The sequence below is a fragment of the Emys orbicularis genome, chromosome 14 (genome assembly GCF_028017835.1).
Source record: "Emys orbicularis isolate rEmyOrb1 chromosome 14, rEmyOrb1.hap1, whole genome shotgun sequence".
In the NCBI taxonomy this organism is placed as follows: domain Eukaryota; kingdom Metazoa; phylum Chordata; order Testudines; family Emydidae; genus Emys; species Emys orbicularis.
In genome coordinates, this window is record NC_088696.1 from 35,041,880 (window position 1) to 35,062,546 (window position 20,667).

The window sequence follows — 20,667 nt, forward strand, 5'->3', positions numbered from 1 at the left end:
GCCACTCCATTATCTTGCCCAGGATCTATGTCAGGCGGACAGGCCTATAATTACATGGGTCATTCTCATTACCCTTTTAAAAATTAGCATCACTTTAGCTTTCTTCCAGTCTTCTGGAACTTCCCCAGTCCTCCAAGATTTACTGAAAATCAGCATTAATGTTGAGTGTGCTCCCAGCCAGCTCCATATCCATAGTGAGACGAATTTATTGTGGGAGATAGCTTGAGCAGGTAAAGGAGATGTGCCCCGCATTAGGACAGCATTGCAAGGAATGTGACAAGTTGAACCATTTTAGCCATGTGTGCAAGAGCAGTGGAAGATCTCGGAAAGACTGCTGCAGACTTGCACAAGAGAGGGATTCCATGTCAGACAGTAGTGATGACATCATGACTCCCCTTGAGTTCAAGATCATATCAAGTTAAAGCTGGACAGGAAAACAACAAGGGATAGTACCAACCTCTCTGCATGCAACAATGTTAATAGGGGAAACGCCCTGTGCAATTTCAGCAGGATAGCAATCTAATAATGTACAAAGAGAGCTTAATGCAGCCCATAAGAAAATGTGACCTCATAGTAACTAACCCAAAAAAATAACAGTCCCCCCAGGGAACATGGGCCTCTGACTAATTCCACAGATCAAGATATTATGTCCATTCCACTGTGCCCCAGGTGAGATGACAACAGATTGAGAGACAGGAATAGTTTTAAGCCTGTGGGGTTTTGTCTTGAAGCTATACCCCCCACATGCTAATATGGGTTAGGCCTGGTCATTATTTGGATGGAGGACCTCCCGGGAAAACCCAGTAGCTGCAGAAAATGGACTTGGTAATTCAGCACATGGCCTTGTTCCTTGTGAACCGGTACTGGAGCAGCCTGGTGTTGGGGACGCTGCTATCCCTTGGCTCAGATGTCAGTCATGGTCAAAGAGAGCAAGTCATGGCAATTACAGATCCCATAGAACTGTTCTTTACACCCAGGGATGTTAATCCCAATGTCCTTGCTACAGTCCACATTCCACCTCCCTAAATTAGCAAATTGCCACTGGGACCTGCTGACTTGAACTCGCTAAGAGTTCAGGAGGCATTGTGCCTGCTGGATGCTTCTCCCCACCCTTGCATACCACAGGGAGGGTTGAGCCCTCACGGTATAAAATATATAAGGTCAAGTTGGAGCGAAGTCTGCCCTGAGGGCTGGGAACAGGTTGAACAACTCTGGTGATATTGTTCTGTTCCTTTCCTGTGTGATGGGGACTTAACTGAAACCTGCCACTCCCTTTAAGTAGACAGGTCTCAGGAAGACAGCAAAGAAAAATCCAGTGTTAGATCAGTACAGGAGCTGATCAGGCACTTAGTGCCTACAGTCCATGCAACAAGTATGACAAGATGGCTTATATTTATACTGGTCAATTACGTGGCATTAGGTAAGTCTTGGACTTGGTCTTTCATGCTCCTGTTATCATACATTTATGAAAACAGTCAGAGGGAAAGGCATAAATTTTGACATAGACAGGGGCAGCCCTTCTCCAGAAGGGGATTATGTCAGCAGTGTCAGCCCAGTTCAAAACAGGTCTGGGATAATTTTTCTTGGATCTGGTTTGCATGTGTTTGTTCCTGCTGCGTTTGCTTAAATGGTTCAGTGAAATAAAACTTAGCTTGAAGTTGACACATTTTGTTACGTTCTCTGTGTGAAACTGTTTAGTTTGGATCAATGTCAGAAGTAGAATAGCAGCCATCGTGGGAAGTGTTTTTTTATGGGTTGATGTTCGGTAGGGAGCCTTGACTTCCATCCTGTGGCTTGTTCTACTGAACATGGCTCAAACTCAAAATACAGCGACAAAGGACAGCCCCCAAAAGCTTGTGGATCTCCAAACAGAGCAAAGCATTTGCATCCAGTTTCAAAGAATGGATGAAAATTTCACATTAACCACTGTTGATTCATGAATGCAGATCAAATGCAACTCTAGGTTGATTAGGAGGGAGATCAAGGGTTAGATTGTTCTGTTATTTACAATATTATTTTCTGTCAAGTTCTAATTGGAGCCGGTGATAGAGGATACTCACTTCCATGAGCGCCACTTGTCAGCTGGATGCAAACCTGCACTCTTCTCTGCTCCCAGTGCCCCCTGTTGGCTGTTGCCCTTGCAGGGTGGGACTTCATTGGTTCAGCCCTCCAGCTAAGTCACCTGGTTAATAGGTGACTGGATGACCCCTTCTGGGGTAACAAAGTTCAACATATGGTTGGCCCTCAACAGGGTCTTTGGCCCCAATTCTGGGCCTGTTTAAACTCCAGCCCCTTTCTCAGGCTTTCAGTAGAGAGTCTTGTCCCCTTTTGGGACTTAGGTCACTTTCTCCGTGGCCAGTAGGGGAACTCAGCCCACCCACTATTCCAGGTCCCAACCCAGGGACCCTAGAACAGCAGCCATGTACTGCTTCCCTTAATAGTTGCTGCTGCTATTCTCCCTGGGCTGTTTCCCACTCAGTCCCGTCACTTTCACCAGTTACCTTAGGGTTACAGTCCTTGGGTTCTCTCTATCTAATCCCTGGTCGATCAGGGTCTCTCCCAGGTCTCCTTGCCTGGAGAGTTTCTCTGTTTTCCAGCCCTTCCTCACCCTTCTGGTTCCAGCCAGCAACTCATGTACTCAAGCTCTGCAGCTGCTTTTAACTGAGCCTGCTGCACTCTGAGTGGCCGCTTCCCTGCAGCCTTTCTCGGCAGGCCTGGAGGACCCACCTTCAATGCTCCTTTTCTGGGGTGGGGTGCAATAGGACCACAAGGCCTCCAGCAAGGGCCCTCAAAGGGCCTGGTACACCCCATCACACAGGCTAAATAATGACTAGCATTCTTCAGGAAATACAATTGCTATGTTTTTCTTTTTTGATCCATTGTAGCCCCATATATAAGAAATATTAACTTAATACATATGTACATAAATAAATAGGTAAAGCAGGGAGATATCTTACCTTTGGAGAATAAGGCTAGGATGAAGATTTTGCAGGGTTAGGAATGATTGAAGTGTTGTAAATAATTATAATTATGCTTCTTTCAGAGGGTATTTTGCAAGTGCATCCATTTGATTGCCCATTTTGCTGGTAATACAGAATGCTCCAGTGCTGGGTTATTACCAGCTGAAGGCTGTTGGGTGCCTTATATGAAATGAACTGGTGATCTCAGTCCAGGGGAGCTGCAAGGATTTATTGCAGCAGTTAGTGGTGGCAAAGTGATTTGAAGATGGAAATGCCGTATAAGTGCAAACTATGAATATAGGTTCCTCCTGGGGCAAGTGTCTTCGCCACAAAACTCCCCATCACAGCTGGTGCGAGTCAGTACCCTTGTTAACAGTCTAAGTAGAGAGGCCAAGCATGGAGTTGGGAATGGGGAGTGAATTATCCTCACTCCCTCTCAGGAGTTGGGGCTGAGTCCCACTGCAGGGGAGATGTGATGGCGTTTGCCCTACTGCTCCCTGTGCTGCATTGTGAATTACTTGGCCTACGCACAGAGAGAGGATGTTAGTTTTCAAGGCTCTCAAACCAGGACCATCAACAGCACTAAATTTACCCACAACTTCTAAACCAATGAGAGAAGACCTAGTCCTAGATGCAGGCAGTCCATTTGAGAGCTCCAGGATGAGAGCCCAGCTACCCTCACCAGGAGCACTGAAAGGCCCCTCTCTGTTTCTTTGGGAACAGGTCTGACAGCCAGCCAGGAGACATGCAGTTATTGGGATGTGATGAGCAACCTGAGTATTGCAGATGCTAATCCTCGCCTGATGAGCGTGCGCCCAGTGACTGACTGGAGAGAGCCCTCTATCGTCAGAATTGATGTCACCTTACATGCCACCCTGGACTTGGTGAGGGACTCTACCAGTGCATGGGTGAAAATTCCTGCATCTTCTTGCCTCAACTCAGGGACCTGCACTGATGCAGCTACACTGCTTGTTGGCCACTGATACTGCACCAGTGCTATTCCCAAGTGCAGAAGCGGCCTTAATTTCTCTATGCAACAGATCCTTCTTCCTTCTTTTCACCAGCCTGTGTGAACACTCATAACTTTTTCTCTAACACCACTCAGCCACTCCCATTAGCTGCTGGTATCTCAACTTCCTTTTAGGTCTCACTAACCTGTATCTAGCAGTCATTACCCATGCAGGAAATTTTCTGCATCTTTATTAGAGACACAATAGATATGAACTCAGTTCTTTCTCTTCCTCTAGGATGAGAAGTTACAAATCCTTACGTCTCTAGTGAGATTCCAAATGGTGAGGATCATGTTTTTAATTTACCATGTCACTTTATCACACCCACTAAATGTGAATCTTCCCCTAACAATCCATTTCTTTTTTCAGAGCTGGAAAAATCAGTTCCTCACTTGGGATCCCCAAAACTTCTGTGGAATCTCTAAGATCTTCATCCCTGTGGACTCTGTATGGAAGCCTGACCTCTTTGTCTCTGAAATGTAAATTCTCAGTATTAAGTTGAGGAGTGGGGTCCCCTTTCTTTCAGTGTCAAATTGGGGATGAGGCTGTGAATGGCTGGTGAATTACGTGTGTGAGTAACATGCAGTAATTTATTGGGACTCTCGTCAGCTTTTGTATGAATGAAACTACACAAAAATAAACTGCAAGGCATTGCTCTTCTCAACCAGCATTACATACTGCAACTTACTGCAGTGCATTATCTAACAGAACACAACAAATTCGTCCTTTCCCCTCTTCCTTCAGTTGCTAGTTGCTATCATTTTAGGCAGCAAAATCGATTATTTGATATGAGTCAAGGAAGTGTCTAAACACCCATCATTATTACATATGCATGGACCAAAGGCTGTGTTAACAGTCTAGAAGCCCAATGATCTATTCCTTCCCACCTCTCTGTCTCCATTGGCAGTGCATTGGCAAAGACCTCTGCGCTCTTCAAGGATATTTCCAATGCATTTTTTCCTTCTTTAGGACTGAAGATCCTCAATCCCCCACAGTTGCTTTCATGTCCCTCTCCAGTGATGGCACCATCAACCACTGGAAACCAATCAGGATAGTGAGCACTTGCAGCTTGGATATCTACAAGTTTCCATTTGACACCCAGAAGTGCAATCTGACCTTTGGTCCCTATGTGCATACAGGTACGTGCAGGGTTGGTGCAGGATGCTGGGGGCTCCATTTAGCATCAGTAATATGGGAAGGGCTGGTGAACAAAGTTGTCACCCTTGGAGACTATTTAGCAGAAATCTGACTGTCATAGAGCACTTATAGATAGCTCCCTGGAGAAGTTGTAGACAATTCCTAAAAGGGGTGAGGATTTTGTTCAGTCCCCTCCGAACCAACCCAGAGGATGCTCTCCTTGAAGACACAAAAGTGCTTTGCCCAAACTGGGAATTCATGATGGGCTGACTCAATAGGTGTGGGGCTTCCATTGAGATACACACGCAGCCTGATAAAATGTTCTGCATGAGTCAGCTTTCAGTCTCGCTCAGCTCCTTAATTGCCACCTTCCCATTCTTCTGCTAATGGTTTAGGGCCAGATGGTGTCCAATCCTTGCATGAACATGTGTGGGGGAAAAGGTGCAATGGGCTCCTGTGTGAGTGCCAGGCATAACTGCTGGCCACACTGAAGAAAGCATAGGGACTTCTCCTTCCTGGCACCCTCCAGGGGTGAAGGGCCCTCAAAGATGGAGGGGAGGAGCCATTCCCCTCCCCATCAACAGGCAGACACTGGGACTGTACTGTCCTAAGTGTTCCAACGTATCCTTCATGCTGGGGAACTCTGGGATCCCAACTGGAGCTCCCCCTGGCAGTGCTGCTCCTCCTTGTCCAGCACGGCCCTGTGACTCTGGCCCTATCTGCCCTTTAATCTCGCAATGCCATGCTGACTGTGAGAGAGCAGGAGGGTGCCAATGCTGTAAGGCTATTGGAGGAGTGACTGCTGGGTGATCGAGCCCTCCACTCATTGACTGAACGTGCCATCTTGGACACCTGCCCATCACGATCCCCGTGGAATATCCCTGCAGGAATGTGCGATGAGATTTTAACTCACACACCTAGGTGATCACTGAGCACATGCCTGTAATGGTTTTTGTCATGGGAAGGAGCCCTTCCAAATGCATCAAAGCAGAAATGAATCATATTCCCTGGGAATGGATTAACCCGTATCATTCTCCTTTCTAACTTAAAATAGTTCAGGACATAGTGGTGGTGCCCAAGTCCAACTCCTCTGCAGTTACACAAGCTTCCCAGGAGAATTATGCGAAAAGCGAATGGCTCCTCGGGAAAGTGGATGTTCTGAGCAATAACGTATCCACTGAGGAGAAAGAATGGAGTCAAGTCACATATCAGGTAGGACTGGAAACAACACACACCGCACATGTAGCCTATAGCTAGGGAATTTGATCCCAGATTATATATATTTAATAATCCAGTTAGCACAACTGTTGTCTATCCAGCACTAGTCTACTTAAAATCCATCCTACTCCTAATCTAGCCTTTCCACTTGACTTTCTTCTTATAGAGGGAGGAGCTAGGGGAAATCTGTGTATCACAATCACTTTGGAACACAAAGCTGTGTAAAGGAAACTACACAAATTTCCTTATATCATGTGGTATTTCCTTTCTTGGCTCGTTGATGTTAGAAAACACCTTATTGCAATAGATTTTTTATAACTTGCTAGCTTGATGCAAGAATAGGACTGTTTGGCCTTAAAGTCCCACCACGATGATACACACCATTTTATAAATAAAGTTTTTTCAACCTTGTCACCCAAAAAATATTTTTGCCAAATCCCTTGTCCAGCCTTGATCATCCTTCATCTTGACCAGGGGGTGGGTAAACCTTTTGGCCTGAGGGCCACATCGAGGAATAGAAATTGTATGGCGGGCCATGAATGCTCACAAAATTGGGGTTTTGGGTGCGGGAGGGGGTGCAGGCTCTGGGGTGGGGCTGGGGATGAGGAGTTCAGGGTGTAGGAGAGTGCTCCGTGCTGGGATCGAGGGGTTCGGAGGGCAGGAGAAGGATCAGGGCTGGGGCAGGGTTGCGGGAAGGGGAGCAGGTTCCGGCTGGGGGTGTGGGCTCTGGGGTGGGGCTGGGGATGAGAGGTTTGGGGTGCAGGAGAGTGCTCCATGCTGGGATCAAGGGGTTTGGAGAGCGGGAGGGGGATCAGGGCTGGGGCAGAGGGTTGGAGGATGGGGAGAGGCTCAAGGGTGCAGGCTCCGAGCAGTGCTTACTTCAAGCGGCTCCCGGAAGCAGTGGCATGTCCCTTCTTCGGCTCCTACACGTGGAGCAGCCCCTGACCCTCGGAGTGGGGCCATGTCGTGCTGGAGCGGGGCGGAGCCACGTGATGTGGCCCCCGACCTGGCTCCCCAGAGGGAGCTTGTGGGCTGGCTTAAAATGGCTCGCAGGCTGTAGTTTGCCCACCTCTGATCTTGACTATTCCAGGCACCTAATCCCTGGCCTTCCACCTCTTGCCTCACCATCTCCAGTCTCTGCTTGACGTTTCCAGTCTCTTTCACTTCTCCAGTCACAGCAATGATCATTGGTTCCCTTTAATTGACTGCCTGTCTTTCACTGCATCAAGTATGAGCCACTCACTCTTTCCTTCAAGGCCTCGTATTATTGTCTCCCTCTGGTTTAACCTACATCTCTGCTTTCAGTGCGGTATAGTCTTCCTCCCTTTTTGCTTACTTCATTGCCTGCTTCTGCTCTCAGCTTTGGGCCTACCGTGTTGCTGCGCCTCACTCTGGGAATAACATTGCACCTCCTTTCTTCCCCCTTTCTCTTCTCCTTCAGACACTCCTTTATACTCACTTTGCCCAGGAATCCTTCCTAAACCGATGTCCTCACAACATCATCTCCACAGCTTCTTGTGCTGAAATGTTCCTTTGTGGTTTGTTTTTGTCTATTAGGCTTGGTCCACACTAACCCCCCACTTTGAACTAAGATACGCAACTTCAGCTACATGAATAACGTAGCTGAAGTCGAAGTACCTTAGTTCGAACTTACCGCGGGTCCAGACGCGGCAGGCAGGCTCCCCCGTCGACTCCGCGTACTCCTATCGCGGAGCAGGAGTACCGGCATCGACGGCGAGCACTTCCGGGATCGATTTATTGCGTCTAGACAAGACGCAATAAATCGATCCCAGAAGATCGATTGCTTACCGCCGGACCCAGAGGTAAGTATAGACGTACCCTTAGATAGTACATTCTCCAGGGCAGGAATCCTGCCTTATTTGCCTTCTAAAGCACAAGGTAAAAAAGGTACATTTCTGGGGCTATATAAATAAACAACAACAACAAAGAGAGACCCAAGCAAAGTCCCATTCAGGTAGAATGTGTCCATCTTTCTGTTAGAATAGTGAGGTGGAACGTTTTAGTGCACTGCTCACAAGTGCTGCTCTTTAACAGATAACCATACGGAGGGTACCAATCCTCTATGTCATCAATCTCATAGTCCCTGCCGGTTTCCTGGTGCTTGTGGATGTTGCCAGCATGTTCATACCGATGGAAGGAGGCGAGCGGCTGGGGTTTAAAATAACAGTTGTTCTGGGATTCTCTGTGCTCTTGCTGATATTGAACGATTTGCTTCCCAATTCAGAAGTCACGCCAATCTTGGGTAAGAGCTGCACACTCTGTCATTACTATTGTGGTTATTCATACTGAAATAGCACCTAAAGCTCAGGCCCCTATTAGACTATGCAACTGTACAAACACATTGTAAGAAACAGCCCCTGAACCCAGAAGTTTACAATCTCAAACCAGGCAAAGAGGGAGGGCGGGGGACACAGAGGCACAGAGCGGAGACATGATTTGTCTAAGGTCACACAGTAGCTTGGTGCCAAAGATGGGATTTGAATTCAGGTTTCTGGAATCCCAGTCCACTGTCCTATCAACTGGCCCCCACAAAAGATGTCATGAAGTGCCCTAGGGATCTTGCAGTGCAGATCTAGTTTACCGTTCAGTACTTTTGATGGCCACTATACAAAACTCTAAGATACACAGATACATTGGGTGGGATCCAAGAAGGGAGGTTGCAACACTGAGCGTCGCAGGGCCTAACCTTCAGGTGCCTAGAAAAATCACCGGAACAGCACTACAGTCCACACAGTTGAGGCTCCTGATGCAGTGAATGGGGAGAGATAGGCACCGAAGAGCGCAGTTCTCAAAAGTCAACACGCTAGAGGCAGAGCCACCTAAGCCAGCCAATGGGAGATGGTGACAACAGGAGTGTGTGCTAAGCCCCAGAGATCCGTACCTTCCTGCAGCCCAGTTTTAGGTGCCTAGCTCTGCTTAGCCATCCGCGCTGAGGAAGCAGCTTCCTGGAGCCAGACAGCTCAGGCGCCTAAGGAGTTGCTTGCAGGAATGAGTTAGGCACCTGCCTTGCGCCACCCAAAGCGGTCAGAGACGGAGGAGATGAGGCTGATGAACATGACAACTTTTAGCCCAGTGGTTAGTGCACTCACTTGGGATGTGGGAGACCCAGGTTCAATCCCCCCTCTTTGCCAAAAGTGGAGAGAGGATTTGAACAGGGGTCTCAACTCTCAGGAGTATGCTCTAACCACTGAACTATGGGATAGTCTGAGGTGGGACGCCCGCCATCTCTCTGCTGCAGCTGCTCCACTGTGGCTAAATTATTAAATAATGAAGGCATGATTGGAGCAGGGGTCTGGACCTGGGCTCTCCCATCTCCCAAGTGGGTGCCCTTACCCCTAGACTACAGAGTCATTCCCCCACACATTCACTCTCTCTCTCTTTCTGGCCCAATGACTGTTCCACTGTGCATACCTACTTAAACAGTCACTGGGCTAGAAAGACAGAGAGAGTAAGTGACTCCATAGCTGAGTGATTAGAGCACTCAAAGAGGTGAGAGACCCCACTGTTCAGATCCTTTCTCCCCCTTAAAAGGGTGGGGGATTGAACCTGGGTCTTGCACATCCCCGGTGAGTGCTCTAACCACTAGGATAAAAGTTATAAGGTGGGCTGCTCCTCTTCTCCCCCCTCCCCTTGGATTTTAAATAGGACCTGATCTGGTATGCACTCTCTGAACACCTACTGGCGCAGGCCCCACATGCATGTTAGGCAGAGGAGGAGCCCCCGTCTTTAACTGGCTCATGGATTGCTCTGGGGCTTTGCTGGGAGATAGGCATCCGGATGCCTAGAGGGAGGCAGCAGTGCACAAGCTCAGAGGCAGAACCAGAGGTGCTGAGGGAACTTTTATCCTGAAAACGTAAGTGCCAAGTGAGTTAGGCACCTACAGGCTTTGGTGGGAGTTTTGTGAATCGCAACGGAGCCAAGGGTGGGACTTTGGCACTTAAGTGCCTTTGTGGATCTGGGCCATTGTGGGTAGGTGACATTCATGATCAAGGAGATGTGCTTATTCTATTGCGATTATTTCCAGGTGTTTTCTGTGCTGTGTGCCTGGTGATCATGATAATCAGCATTGTCGATTCCATCTTTATCTCCTACATGCTGCATCTCTCAGCAGTGCGACCGGATGTGCCCCAGTGGCTGAAGATCTGGGTACTGAAGCATTTGGCTTTCATACTTCGCATTGACACAGGAGAAGTTAGTGAAAGCAATGTTGCGGGAGTCAGGAACACAAACAAAGGTATCCGCTGGTGTTAATCCAACAGGGCCAAGCTGGGCACCTAACTCCCGTAGGCTCCTTTGTGCATCTCAGCCATTGACCAGGACTCTCCCCCTCCCAGGATGACTCTGGACTGCAGTTAGTTGTAGATAATGTTTTTTGAATGAGGGAAATGTGTGTTTCCTGCCTGGGGGGGGGGAGGGGGGGGAGGGGGGGCTACTCATTACTTTCCCTCGTTACTAGGAACAATTCTCCCAACCCCTAGATGGCGGCAGAGTCTAGCAGATTAAACAACCAACATTGGTTTTAGCAACAGTACGATATTTTCACAAAGAACATGCCCAGAGATCCAATCTGGTGAGCTCTGGCTGATTTTGTCTAGAAAAGAAACAGTGAGATCCAGGTAAGAAGTGACTCGCATGAAATGAGTGAACTCACTTCAGTAGGTAGGCTCTGAAATGGGAGGCAGATTTCATTCACCAGTAACCCGCTGCATAAATGCAGGTTATTAATTGATTAGTTGATTTTGTTCATCAACAACAACTGGTGGCTGTGCAGACTAATGGTTAGAGCACAGGCCTGGGCTTGGGGCGGGGGGTCCATTCCTTACTCTGCCACTGTCCTGCTGAGGGCAAGTCACTGAACCACTTTCTTCTTCGGAAGAGAATCAACATTTCCCAAACCATCTCTAGTATATTGGAAATAATTGTCCCCCATCCACATCTTAACATACAATTATTTTTCTGGTTGTGATTGTAGCTACTTCTGTGGTGGGAAAAGAAGCAGACATACAAACCAGGAAGTGCTTACAAAAAGAACATGACAGTGCGGAAATTAAACTGCTGAAGAAGGTGCTCCTGGAGCTCTTAATGATCCGTCGTCACATGATCATGAGTAAGAGAGAAGAGGAGGCCAAATCAGAGTGGAATATGGTGGCCTTTGTCCTTGACAGATTCATCCTGATTTGCTACCTCCTAACAGTACTCATTATTTTGATAACAGTTGTGGTAGTTTGGGCTTTCTAAGCTGTTTAACAGGCCATACTTGTAATTTGGGAAAGACGCTCCTTTTTCTGTGATGTGTCTATAAATCCAAAGTAGATACATAAATCTGAGATGAACTTGTAAACAGAAGGGTGATAGCTCAATAGCTCTGATTACTGCCCGGAGCTACCTGTGGGTCTCACAGGTTTCCATTCCGGTTTCTAGAGGGTCTTACTATAACAGGCCACAACAACCTCCTCTTGTCTGCTGTGCACCTGGGAAAACACAGCTCCTGTTCCAGTCTATCTTCAGTTACTACCCAACACAAATAAGTAACCTGGCAGTGGATATCCCAACACTGGCACAGTGATCAAAGCCAACTTCAGCTCTTGGAATGCCTGGCCCTCCATATGAATGGTGACCTCTTCTCTGTTAGTCTATGCAATGGGGCAGCTATCTCAGCGAAGCTCCAGGAAACCTCTGGTAGTAAGGGACAACACCAGGAACCCTTGAAGCTGGCGGATATGCTGGAGTTCTGGCCACTCCAGGCACTTTTTCCTGGGTCAGTGGAGGTCCATTCCTCACTAACAACGTGTCCCAGAAAGCGTTTCCCTTTAGCACAGCTTGCACATTGCAGGGTTGAGCTTTAGGTTTGCTCCTGGAAACCGCTCTAATACATTACTTGCCCATTCCAGTGCTGTACAAGAGTTCCTGTTCAGATCAGCATGTCGTCCAAGTACACGGACACCTGAAAAGTAGTGGGTTGCCCAGGGCCTGCTCCATTAACGGCTCAAATGTAGCTAGTGCTTTATGTCATCCAAACAGCATGACACAACTCCCACAAGCCCTGTCCCTTGGTAAAGGTGGTCTTCACATGGGGTGACTTTCCCCCCTCACCTTGCCAGCATCCACTCTGTTGGTCCAGTGAAGAGAACCATTTGGATTCTGCTCATGTCTCCAGCATATCGTCAATGTGGGGCATTGGATCTGAGTCCTTGTGGGTCACCTCATTCAAATGTGGGTAATCGACACAGATCTGTGTTGTGCTGTCTTTCTTGCCCACCAGTGCCATGGGGGATAGATAGTCAAGGACTTCTGGATGGTTCAGTAATTCCTGCAGTCGCCATCTCATGAATCTTCCATTCAGTTTCCTCTCAGTGGACCATAGGCAAATGATGTGGGCCTTCCTTAATAGGTCAGGTATTACCTGTGTTGATCTCATGCTTAACTAGGCTGGTTTGACCCAAATCATCTGCCCCCTTGGGGAATACCCCCTATAATTTCACACCAACTGCCATAAAATCACCCTCTGACTTTGTGTCAGTCGGGCTCCTGCACACTGATGCATCTCCTCTAACACACCTGTCAGAACCCCCAGGGCCTCTGTTCCTGGATGGCACCTATCCTCCTTCCTAACTGTATTAAACTCACATGAAATAGCTGACCCTATACCCAACTAGACCTGCAAAGAGACTGTTAAAGTTTCAGACAGTCCAAACCCCAGCTACCCACCTTTCCTGGGCCACCTTCATCGCTCCAATTCTAGTTTTCTGCAAGGCCTGACCAAGTACTGGGGCCACCTCCCCCATTTCATTCTTTCACTGCCAACTGGATGGGCCCAATCTCTTTCTTCAGGAAGTATCCCCATTTGTCCAAAACTGCAGGCTAAACGATACTCACAGATGACCCTGTATCAATTAACCCCTTACAGTAAACACCAGTATACCCTGCTTCTATTGGCCTGCATAGGGGGTCATTTCATCACCATCCCATCCTCACATCAATGGAGCAACACAGGATCCCAAATAAATTAGGTGAGATCATATTATCAAAAATCCAATAAACATTTTAATGCAGGCAGTGCCCCCTCGAGACACTTGGAAGCTCCACCCCAAAAGAACGCTTTTGTTACCCTTTGCATTCCCCAGCCGCTCTCAAACCACACCCATCTATTCGCCCAACCAGTGGGGGAGGCGAAGCCCTGTATAATACCTTTTGAGTTTTGTGTTCCATTGACATCTCTGCTCCAATTTCCATAAAACCAATGACAGCTTTAAAAAGAGAGGATGTGTGATTCCATGAACAGAGAGAGGAGGGGCCTGGAGCTAGGTCCCACGGGTTCTATTCCCTATGGTCTTCGTCTGAATTGTTGTATGTTGTTGGGCAAAGCACCTAGGATAAAATTTTCAAGTGTGGCTAAGTGACTTTAGAGCTTAAGGGTTTCAGACCATTCAAAATGTATCTGTCTTTGCCTCCAAATCCCCATCTGTAGCAAAGGCATTAATGATACTTATCTAATTAAAGGTTTTTAACATGGATTATGATCATTGGAAGCCATGTAAATTGTAAATGCAAAGTAGTGTTGTGGCTGTGAAGGGGAACACTCACTGCTAGTGCCACCTAGGGGTCAGGTTGGGGGTGGCAGGTTGTCTTCCTCTGGAGTGTTCCCCTTTCTTATTACAATTCCACCTTACCATGGTCTGTCCTTTCAGTGACTCAGCCCTCCGGCCAGGTCACACTTTCAAGTTCACCCTTTTCGGGGTACATATAAAGAGTCTGATAATAGGGAATGCTTCAGAATTCAGTGAGGGTTCAGGGATTCCTTCTTGGACTGGGGTCTTGTGGTCCATAACCCTTGTACCTTCAGGGTCTTCTCCCAGTTAGGTTCCCCACCGAGGGATAGACTTATATCATTGTCCGTCTTTGGGTCTGGTAGGGGAGCCTGGGCCCATCCTCTCCATCAAGCTCCAATCCAAGGCCCAATGATAGGTAGCTAAATCCTGCACCTTGGGGTCCTATACTGCTACCTCGCTGATCACTTCTACATCTCAGGTCCATTTTTTGTAGGCTAGGTCAGATCACTATAGCCTGGCCACAGGCAGCACAAGCCCCTTGTGGTGCTCCTTCTCAGTAGCTCATAATGCAAGTCAGTTTACCTCCACTGTCTGCTACCCTCCTGAGCTGGACTGTTCTTCTTTTGAGCTCCTCCAAGACATGCATGCTTTGCAGGTGTGCAGGGTTGGGCTGGTTGGGCCCAGAGCAGCTACTGAACCCCTTTCTTACTGGTGTGGGGTTTGTTTACCCAGCCACAGTGGCATTTTCACAAAAGAAATTTGGGATTAAATAGTTTCCCACTCTATTTCGCTATAAAATTCATTCTTGGTCAGAGGATCCAAACAATATAGGCCTCAAATAAAGCAAAACCTTTAAGTCCATTTGTATTCAGTAAAGCACTGAAAGAATTATTTAACTTAAAGACCAAAGTCTACGTGACTTAAACACGTTTAAAGTGTACTTAAGACCCATTGATTTAAGTATGTGCTTAAGTGCTTTGCTTCTCTCTCTCTCACCAAGAGAAATTGGTCTAATTAAAGATATTACCTCAGCCACTTTGTCTTGCTAAACAGGAATGGACTTAAGCATGTGATGAAATTAAATATGAGCATAAGTGTTTTGCTAATTCAGGGCAATACTTGTTACTGTCGCTCACGCTGTAGCACAAGGATAAGGCATTCCTTCAGAATATGAAATTGGTGAAGATGTAACCCTGAAACTAAATGTGAAATACTAGCCAACCTGGACTTTTAAGCCATAGACACTGTACACTGAGCATGCTCAGTTCATTTCTTGTTCCTTAAGCTGTCGGTTATTTATGATCACTCCCACACTTCCCTTAGTTTTCTGAAGTTTATGCACCTCCCATCAAAATAAGCAGCAATTGTCTGAACTCTGAGGGACTTCTGGCCAAAGTAACAGAACCAATATCAAGTCATTGAGAAACATATCGAGGACTCACTATGTACTATAATTGTCAGAGTAAAGATCTATATTGTAACATGACTTTGGGGTGAAGAGAGGCTGCTGGAAAGGAGAGCTGCATATGATCAGCATATAATCTGGCCCCAAAATGAAATGAATACTTTGATTTGATTGTCAGTAAGAATGGTAATATGGAACAAGGGCATGAAGGCAGGATGGCTGATGGAAATGAATGTATAATAATGGAAATTATCACGAGAGGTGGAAGTAAACTCAAAGAGCTTAATATGCTCAAATCGGGGGGAATGGATAATTTCCATCTCAGAATACTGAAAGAACTGGCACATGAGATTGCTAGTCCAGTAGCAAGGACTTTTAATATATCGATGTATTTGGGTGTAGTACCATATGACCAAAGAATGGCTAACATCATACCTATATTTAAGAAAAGGGGAAAAAAGGGGATCTTGGCAATTACAGACCTGTTAGTCTAACTTCAGTAGTATGCAAGACTTTGGAACACATTATGAAGAAAAGAATAATTAAATTCATGGAGGTAAATGGAAAAGGGGATGTAATGCAACATGGGTTTATCAAAGGTAGATTGTGCCAGACTAACCTGATTTCCTTCTTTGAGAAAATAACTGATTTCTTTAGATAAGGGAAATGTGGTAGACCTGATATACTTGGATTTCAGTAAAGCATTTGACACAGTACCACATGGGAAATTATTAGTTAAATTAGATAAGATAGGGCTTAGTACAAGAATTGTAAGGTGAATGAGGAACTACAAAAGGAGAGATGGCAACAGGTTTTGCTGAAAGGTGAATATCAGACTGGAGGGAGATTACTAGAGGAGTTCCTAAAGACTTGGTCCTGGGACCAATCTTGTTCAATAGTTTTATTAATATCATTGGCACAAAAAGTAAGAGCGCGCTAATGAAATTTACTGATGATACAAAGTTGGGAGGCATCGTCAATACAGAGGAGGATCTGAATATTGTACAGGAAGATCTGGATGATCTTGAAGATGGGAGTAAAAGAAATGGAATGAAATTCAATAGTACAAAGTGTAAGGGTTTTTAGGGTCTAATAATAAGAATTTCTGCTACAAGCTGGGGGCTCATCAGTTGTAAGTGACAGAGGAGGAGAAAGAACTAGGTATGTTGGTCGATCGCAGGATGATAAGGAGGCATGAACCACCAATGTGATGTGGCTGCAAAAAAGGCAATCCTAGGATGCATCAGGCAAGGCATTTCCACTAGAGAGAGAGGAAGTATTAATCCCATTGTACAAGACCTCATCTGGAATACTGTGTACAGTTCTGAGCACCTGTGTTCAAGAAACATGAATTCAAACTGGACTAGGTGCAGAGAAGAGTTACTAGGATGATCAGGAGAATAGAGTGCGTATCTTATGACAGGAGACTAGAAGAGCTTGGCTTGTTTAGTCTAGCAAAAAGAAGACAGAGAGGATATGATTACTTTCTATAAAGAAATTGAGGGAGTAAACACCAGGGAGGATGAAGGATGTTGGTCTAATTTTCAATGTTGGATTTAGGATGTGAGTGTTGGGTGGTGTTGGTGGCCTGTGATACATGAGAGGTCAGATTGGATGATTTGGTGGTCCCTTCTGGCCTTAAACTCTATGACTAAGCAAAGCAGCAGCCCCAAATAGTGTGCCATCTATTGGTCAAGCCTCACAATTGCAATATTTTAATGTTCCAAACAGGCAGTAGGCCTTTTTTCAAGTGGGATATTCCTTTACTAATAAGTATTATTTCCCATCTTCCCTCCACACCATCACAGTAAAAAGTGTTGACTGTGAATATCAAATAGAAGAGAAAATGGGAAGATGAGAAAAATTTAGTCTAAAAAAATCCTACTGGCATAGAGCTGGTTAAAAACTACAAAAGTTATTCATGTGAATTTCAGCAAAATTCATCATGTTTTATAACAGTCCATTTTTTTTGAATTTTGTATAAAATTGTTTAATTAGAAATTAGAATTTTTAGAAAAATATTGCTGCACAAAAAAATCCCACCATGTGACTAAACTGACTAATCAAAATTATCAGTGCAAAAAACAAAACAAAACACCCCCCAAAAAAACCAAAAATCTACTGATGATAAATGAACCAAAAAACAACCCCCCCTCTAAAAATGACAAAGAGGCAACATTATTCCCTAAAAGATTTTGTCAAAATTTTTTGAAAAGTGAAGAATTTTGAAGCAACTGAAATGTTTCCACAAAAAAAAGTGTTTAACTGTTTAAATGTGGCTGTTTTTTGTTCTTTCAGTAACTAAACAGATTTAGACACTGATTTTCACTTTTATTCACAGTGCATAAAGTTAAGCACATGTATAAGGCTTCTCAAGATAAGGGTCTTAGTTTGAAAAATTCATCCAGATTTACTAGCTTTGTGTTAATATTCTTTTCTCATTTATTTATTATTTAAAGCTTTGTGGAGCCAATTGTCTGTTTGGAAAATAACAATTAGACTTCAGTGCAGTTGGTCCTATCCCACACGCAAGCCCCTTGAAATAGGAACTCATTACCACTTATAAATGAAGAGGGAAGGGGGAATGGAGAGATGCCAAAGCAGGACTAAATGAGAAAAAGGAAATGTATTTAATTAGTGTTCTCTGTAAAACTTTACAAATGTACAGCATAGTGCAAAAATGCAGTCTCAATGCATCAACTTCAAGTAAAGTTAACAAAGTGTAAAAAGCCAGGAAATACAGTCACACTTCCTTGCAGGGGAGATTTCAGAAAAATGTTCCTAGGGGTTCCTTTCTACCATGAATTTCCAATCTAATGCCTAGATCGCCATATTTGGGGTCGGGAAGGAATTTTCCTCCAGGGTAGATTGGCAGAGGCCCTGGAGGTTTTTCGCCTTCCTCCGCAGCATAGGGCAGGGGTCGCAGGCTGGAGGATTCTGTTGTGGGTGGGTCAGCTTTTGTGGCCTGCATCATGCGGGAGGTCAGACTAGATGACCATATTGGTCCCTTCTGACCTTAAAGTCTATGAGTCTATAATAGAACAAGAGGTCTAAAGAAAAAGAGGGACTCTTCCCAGAGTAGCAGCTGGCAGTGGTTGCAGTATAATGTTTGGCAGTATGAAGGCTAGAATCTAACTGTTTATATAAGGGCTTGTTTGGAATTGCTCATTCTTTTGGATTGTGTTTAGTCTATTCCTATTTGCAAGAAGCTATCCTAATATGGTTCATTTTCCTACCACGAATGGATTCTGATTCAGAAAGGTACTTAAGCACGTGCCTAACTTTAAGCATGTGATAGTCCCATCAACTTCATTGGGATTACTCAGGTGGTTTAAATCAAGCATGTGCTTAATTACTTCACTGAATAAGGGCTTTAGACTGCCACACACACAAAGACCAATTTCAATGGAAGTTGTGTGTAAAGATCCAGGCGATTAAATAGTCCTTGAATAAGGAACCGTAAGTTTGTCAGGTGGAACAAGCCTCCAGCCAATTTTAAGTTTTCTAATAAAAGAAAATAAGTAAACGGAATAAAAGTCAACTCAATAAATTTCAGCTCAGTTCATTGCTGAAAATGAGACACAGATAATCAAAGAACCATCTTTACTTCTCAGTATAAATGAATCATATAGGGATACCTGGTCCAACTGGGTATATTTTCTAAATACCAAACCAGTGGGGACTGCCATGGGCTTCCCTGAGTCACAAGCACAGAAATACTGGATGGAATTTATGGAAATGCTGCTACATCATCATTTCTTAAAGGACTGTACCTTGTGGGGTAGTGGATAGAGGTACTCAGTGAAACTCACAATGGTAGCACCCACAGTATTAAGTCAGATGGCCAAAATTTTGTTAACCAGCACAATGTTTCTCAACTCTTGAGCTCTTAAAGAAATCTGGGTCCTCTCATTTGCGAATATGAATAAAGCAACAGGCTAGCAAAATCTTATTCAGGGGACTCAGAATAACCTCCAGGTCAATGCGAACACACAGCAGATTAGACTGGATAAGCATGCAAGGTATTGAAACGCCACTGAAAACCAAAATTATATCCAGCCCTTTGTCCTATTTTATCTACTATTCTATATAGGTTATTATACTGCCCTCATCACAGTAGTATCTGAGCACCTTCCAGAATTGCATTAAGGGATGTGACTAACATTCGTCACATCTGGTTCATTCTGTCTCATCCTCTTCCCAGGGGGAGAATTCTGTGTGCAGTGGAGTGTTGTGGTTTGGTAGGTTTTTAAAAAAAAATTTAAATGTCCATGCTGCTCAGTGCTGATGTTGGAGAAGGCAGGTCAAAGAAGTGCATCTTGCACTTGGAACGGAAGATGGTTTATGATGGTCCTTAGTTTCTATGGGAGTTTCTTTCACAATCTAGGATGGGCCTTCAGAAAAAGTACTATCTCCTGCACAGACTGACATCAACTGAGGGATGTGCAAATTGAGGATATCCTGCTTAAACTGTGAGGATAAGGGAGAGATACGAGTATATCTCATCAAATCAAAAGAAGGAAATGGGTAAAAAAGAAAACACTTTTAGGGGGTGGACCAGTTGCAGAACTGATTTCCTGTAACTAGGCATTCACAAGGCCCCATGCATATACACACTGCTCTTTGCTGCTCCATTGGAATCCATGCATCTGTCTTTATATTACATTAGCCAGTGCAGATTTATTTTTCAATGTCCATGACACAGTTTTATCATTTACTCTACTGTTAAAATCTTAGACGCTTTTCTTACAGAGTATAAAAAAATTAAGAAAATTAACTGTTTTTGTGAGTAAAGGAAATAACAAACCCTTGCTCCCCACGGGAGTGAGCAATGATTGCAGTTTGTTGCTTGGAAGAAGACTGCCCATTGTAAAATTTGTCTTGGGTAAACACTGGAAAACATTGGGCAGTGCAAACAGTTATGGTGGCTGAGTTTTCCATCAATTCAAAAAAAAAAAAAAAGCAACCACTCTTTTGTGTGTTTCTAAGTCACTGTTGTTTCTTTACATTCAAAACTGTAGATGTTTTGTAAGGGAGTAAAAGGCACAATTGTCTTGTAAAGCTAAATAGATCACTAGTTACTTTCAGTTGGAGAGTTCAGGTTTAATGGGATATCTCCTTGGAGACCCACAGAGGACAGATACGAAGCCATATTTTCAGATGGAATATAAAGAGCTGAACTTTCAGGTAGGTTTACAATGTTGCTCCCGAAGCCTGCTTCACGCTCAATGGGAAACTGCTGGGTGCATTCAAGAATGACAGCTTTCCCTAGGAATGCAGATAGAAAATGGAAAACATGGTTACCGACAGGCAAACTACTGGTCTTTATTAACTAAGCGCTGGATCCTAGGAAGTGTTGAATTCCA

The 20,667-nt window shown here is 45.0% G+C and overlaps 2 protein-coding genes across 2 annotated transcripts in view; one reads left to right on the forward strand and one right to left on the reverse strand.

Moving 5' to 3' along the window:
• Positions 1-1,374: 1,374 nt before the first annotated feature.
• Positions 1,375-11,584, forward strand: LOC135888601 (5-hydroxytryptamine receptor 3A-like). The gene is made up of 9 exons (XM_065416327.1): positions 1,375-1,420; positions 3,684-3,844; positions 4,208-4,252; positions 4,340-4,449; positions 4,940-5,109; positions 6,162-6,319; positions 8,381-8,588; positions 10,371-10,580; positions 11,319-11,584. Exons 1-9 carry the CDS (start codon positions 1,375-1,377, stop codon positions 11,582-11,584), a joined length of 1,374 nt encoding a protein of 457 aa, XP_065272399.1.
• Positions 11,585-20,375: 8,791 nt separating this feature from the next.
• HSF4 (heat shock transcription factor 4) overlaps positions 20,376-20,667 on the reverse strand; it is a 33,608-nt gene continuing 33,316 nt past the window's right edge. The window contains exon 13 of the mRNA XM_065416867.1: positions 20,376-20,569. Coding sequence (XP_065272939.1) covers positions 20,376-20,569 — 194 coding nt within the window. The remainder of the gene's footprint in view (positions 20,570-20,667) is intronic.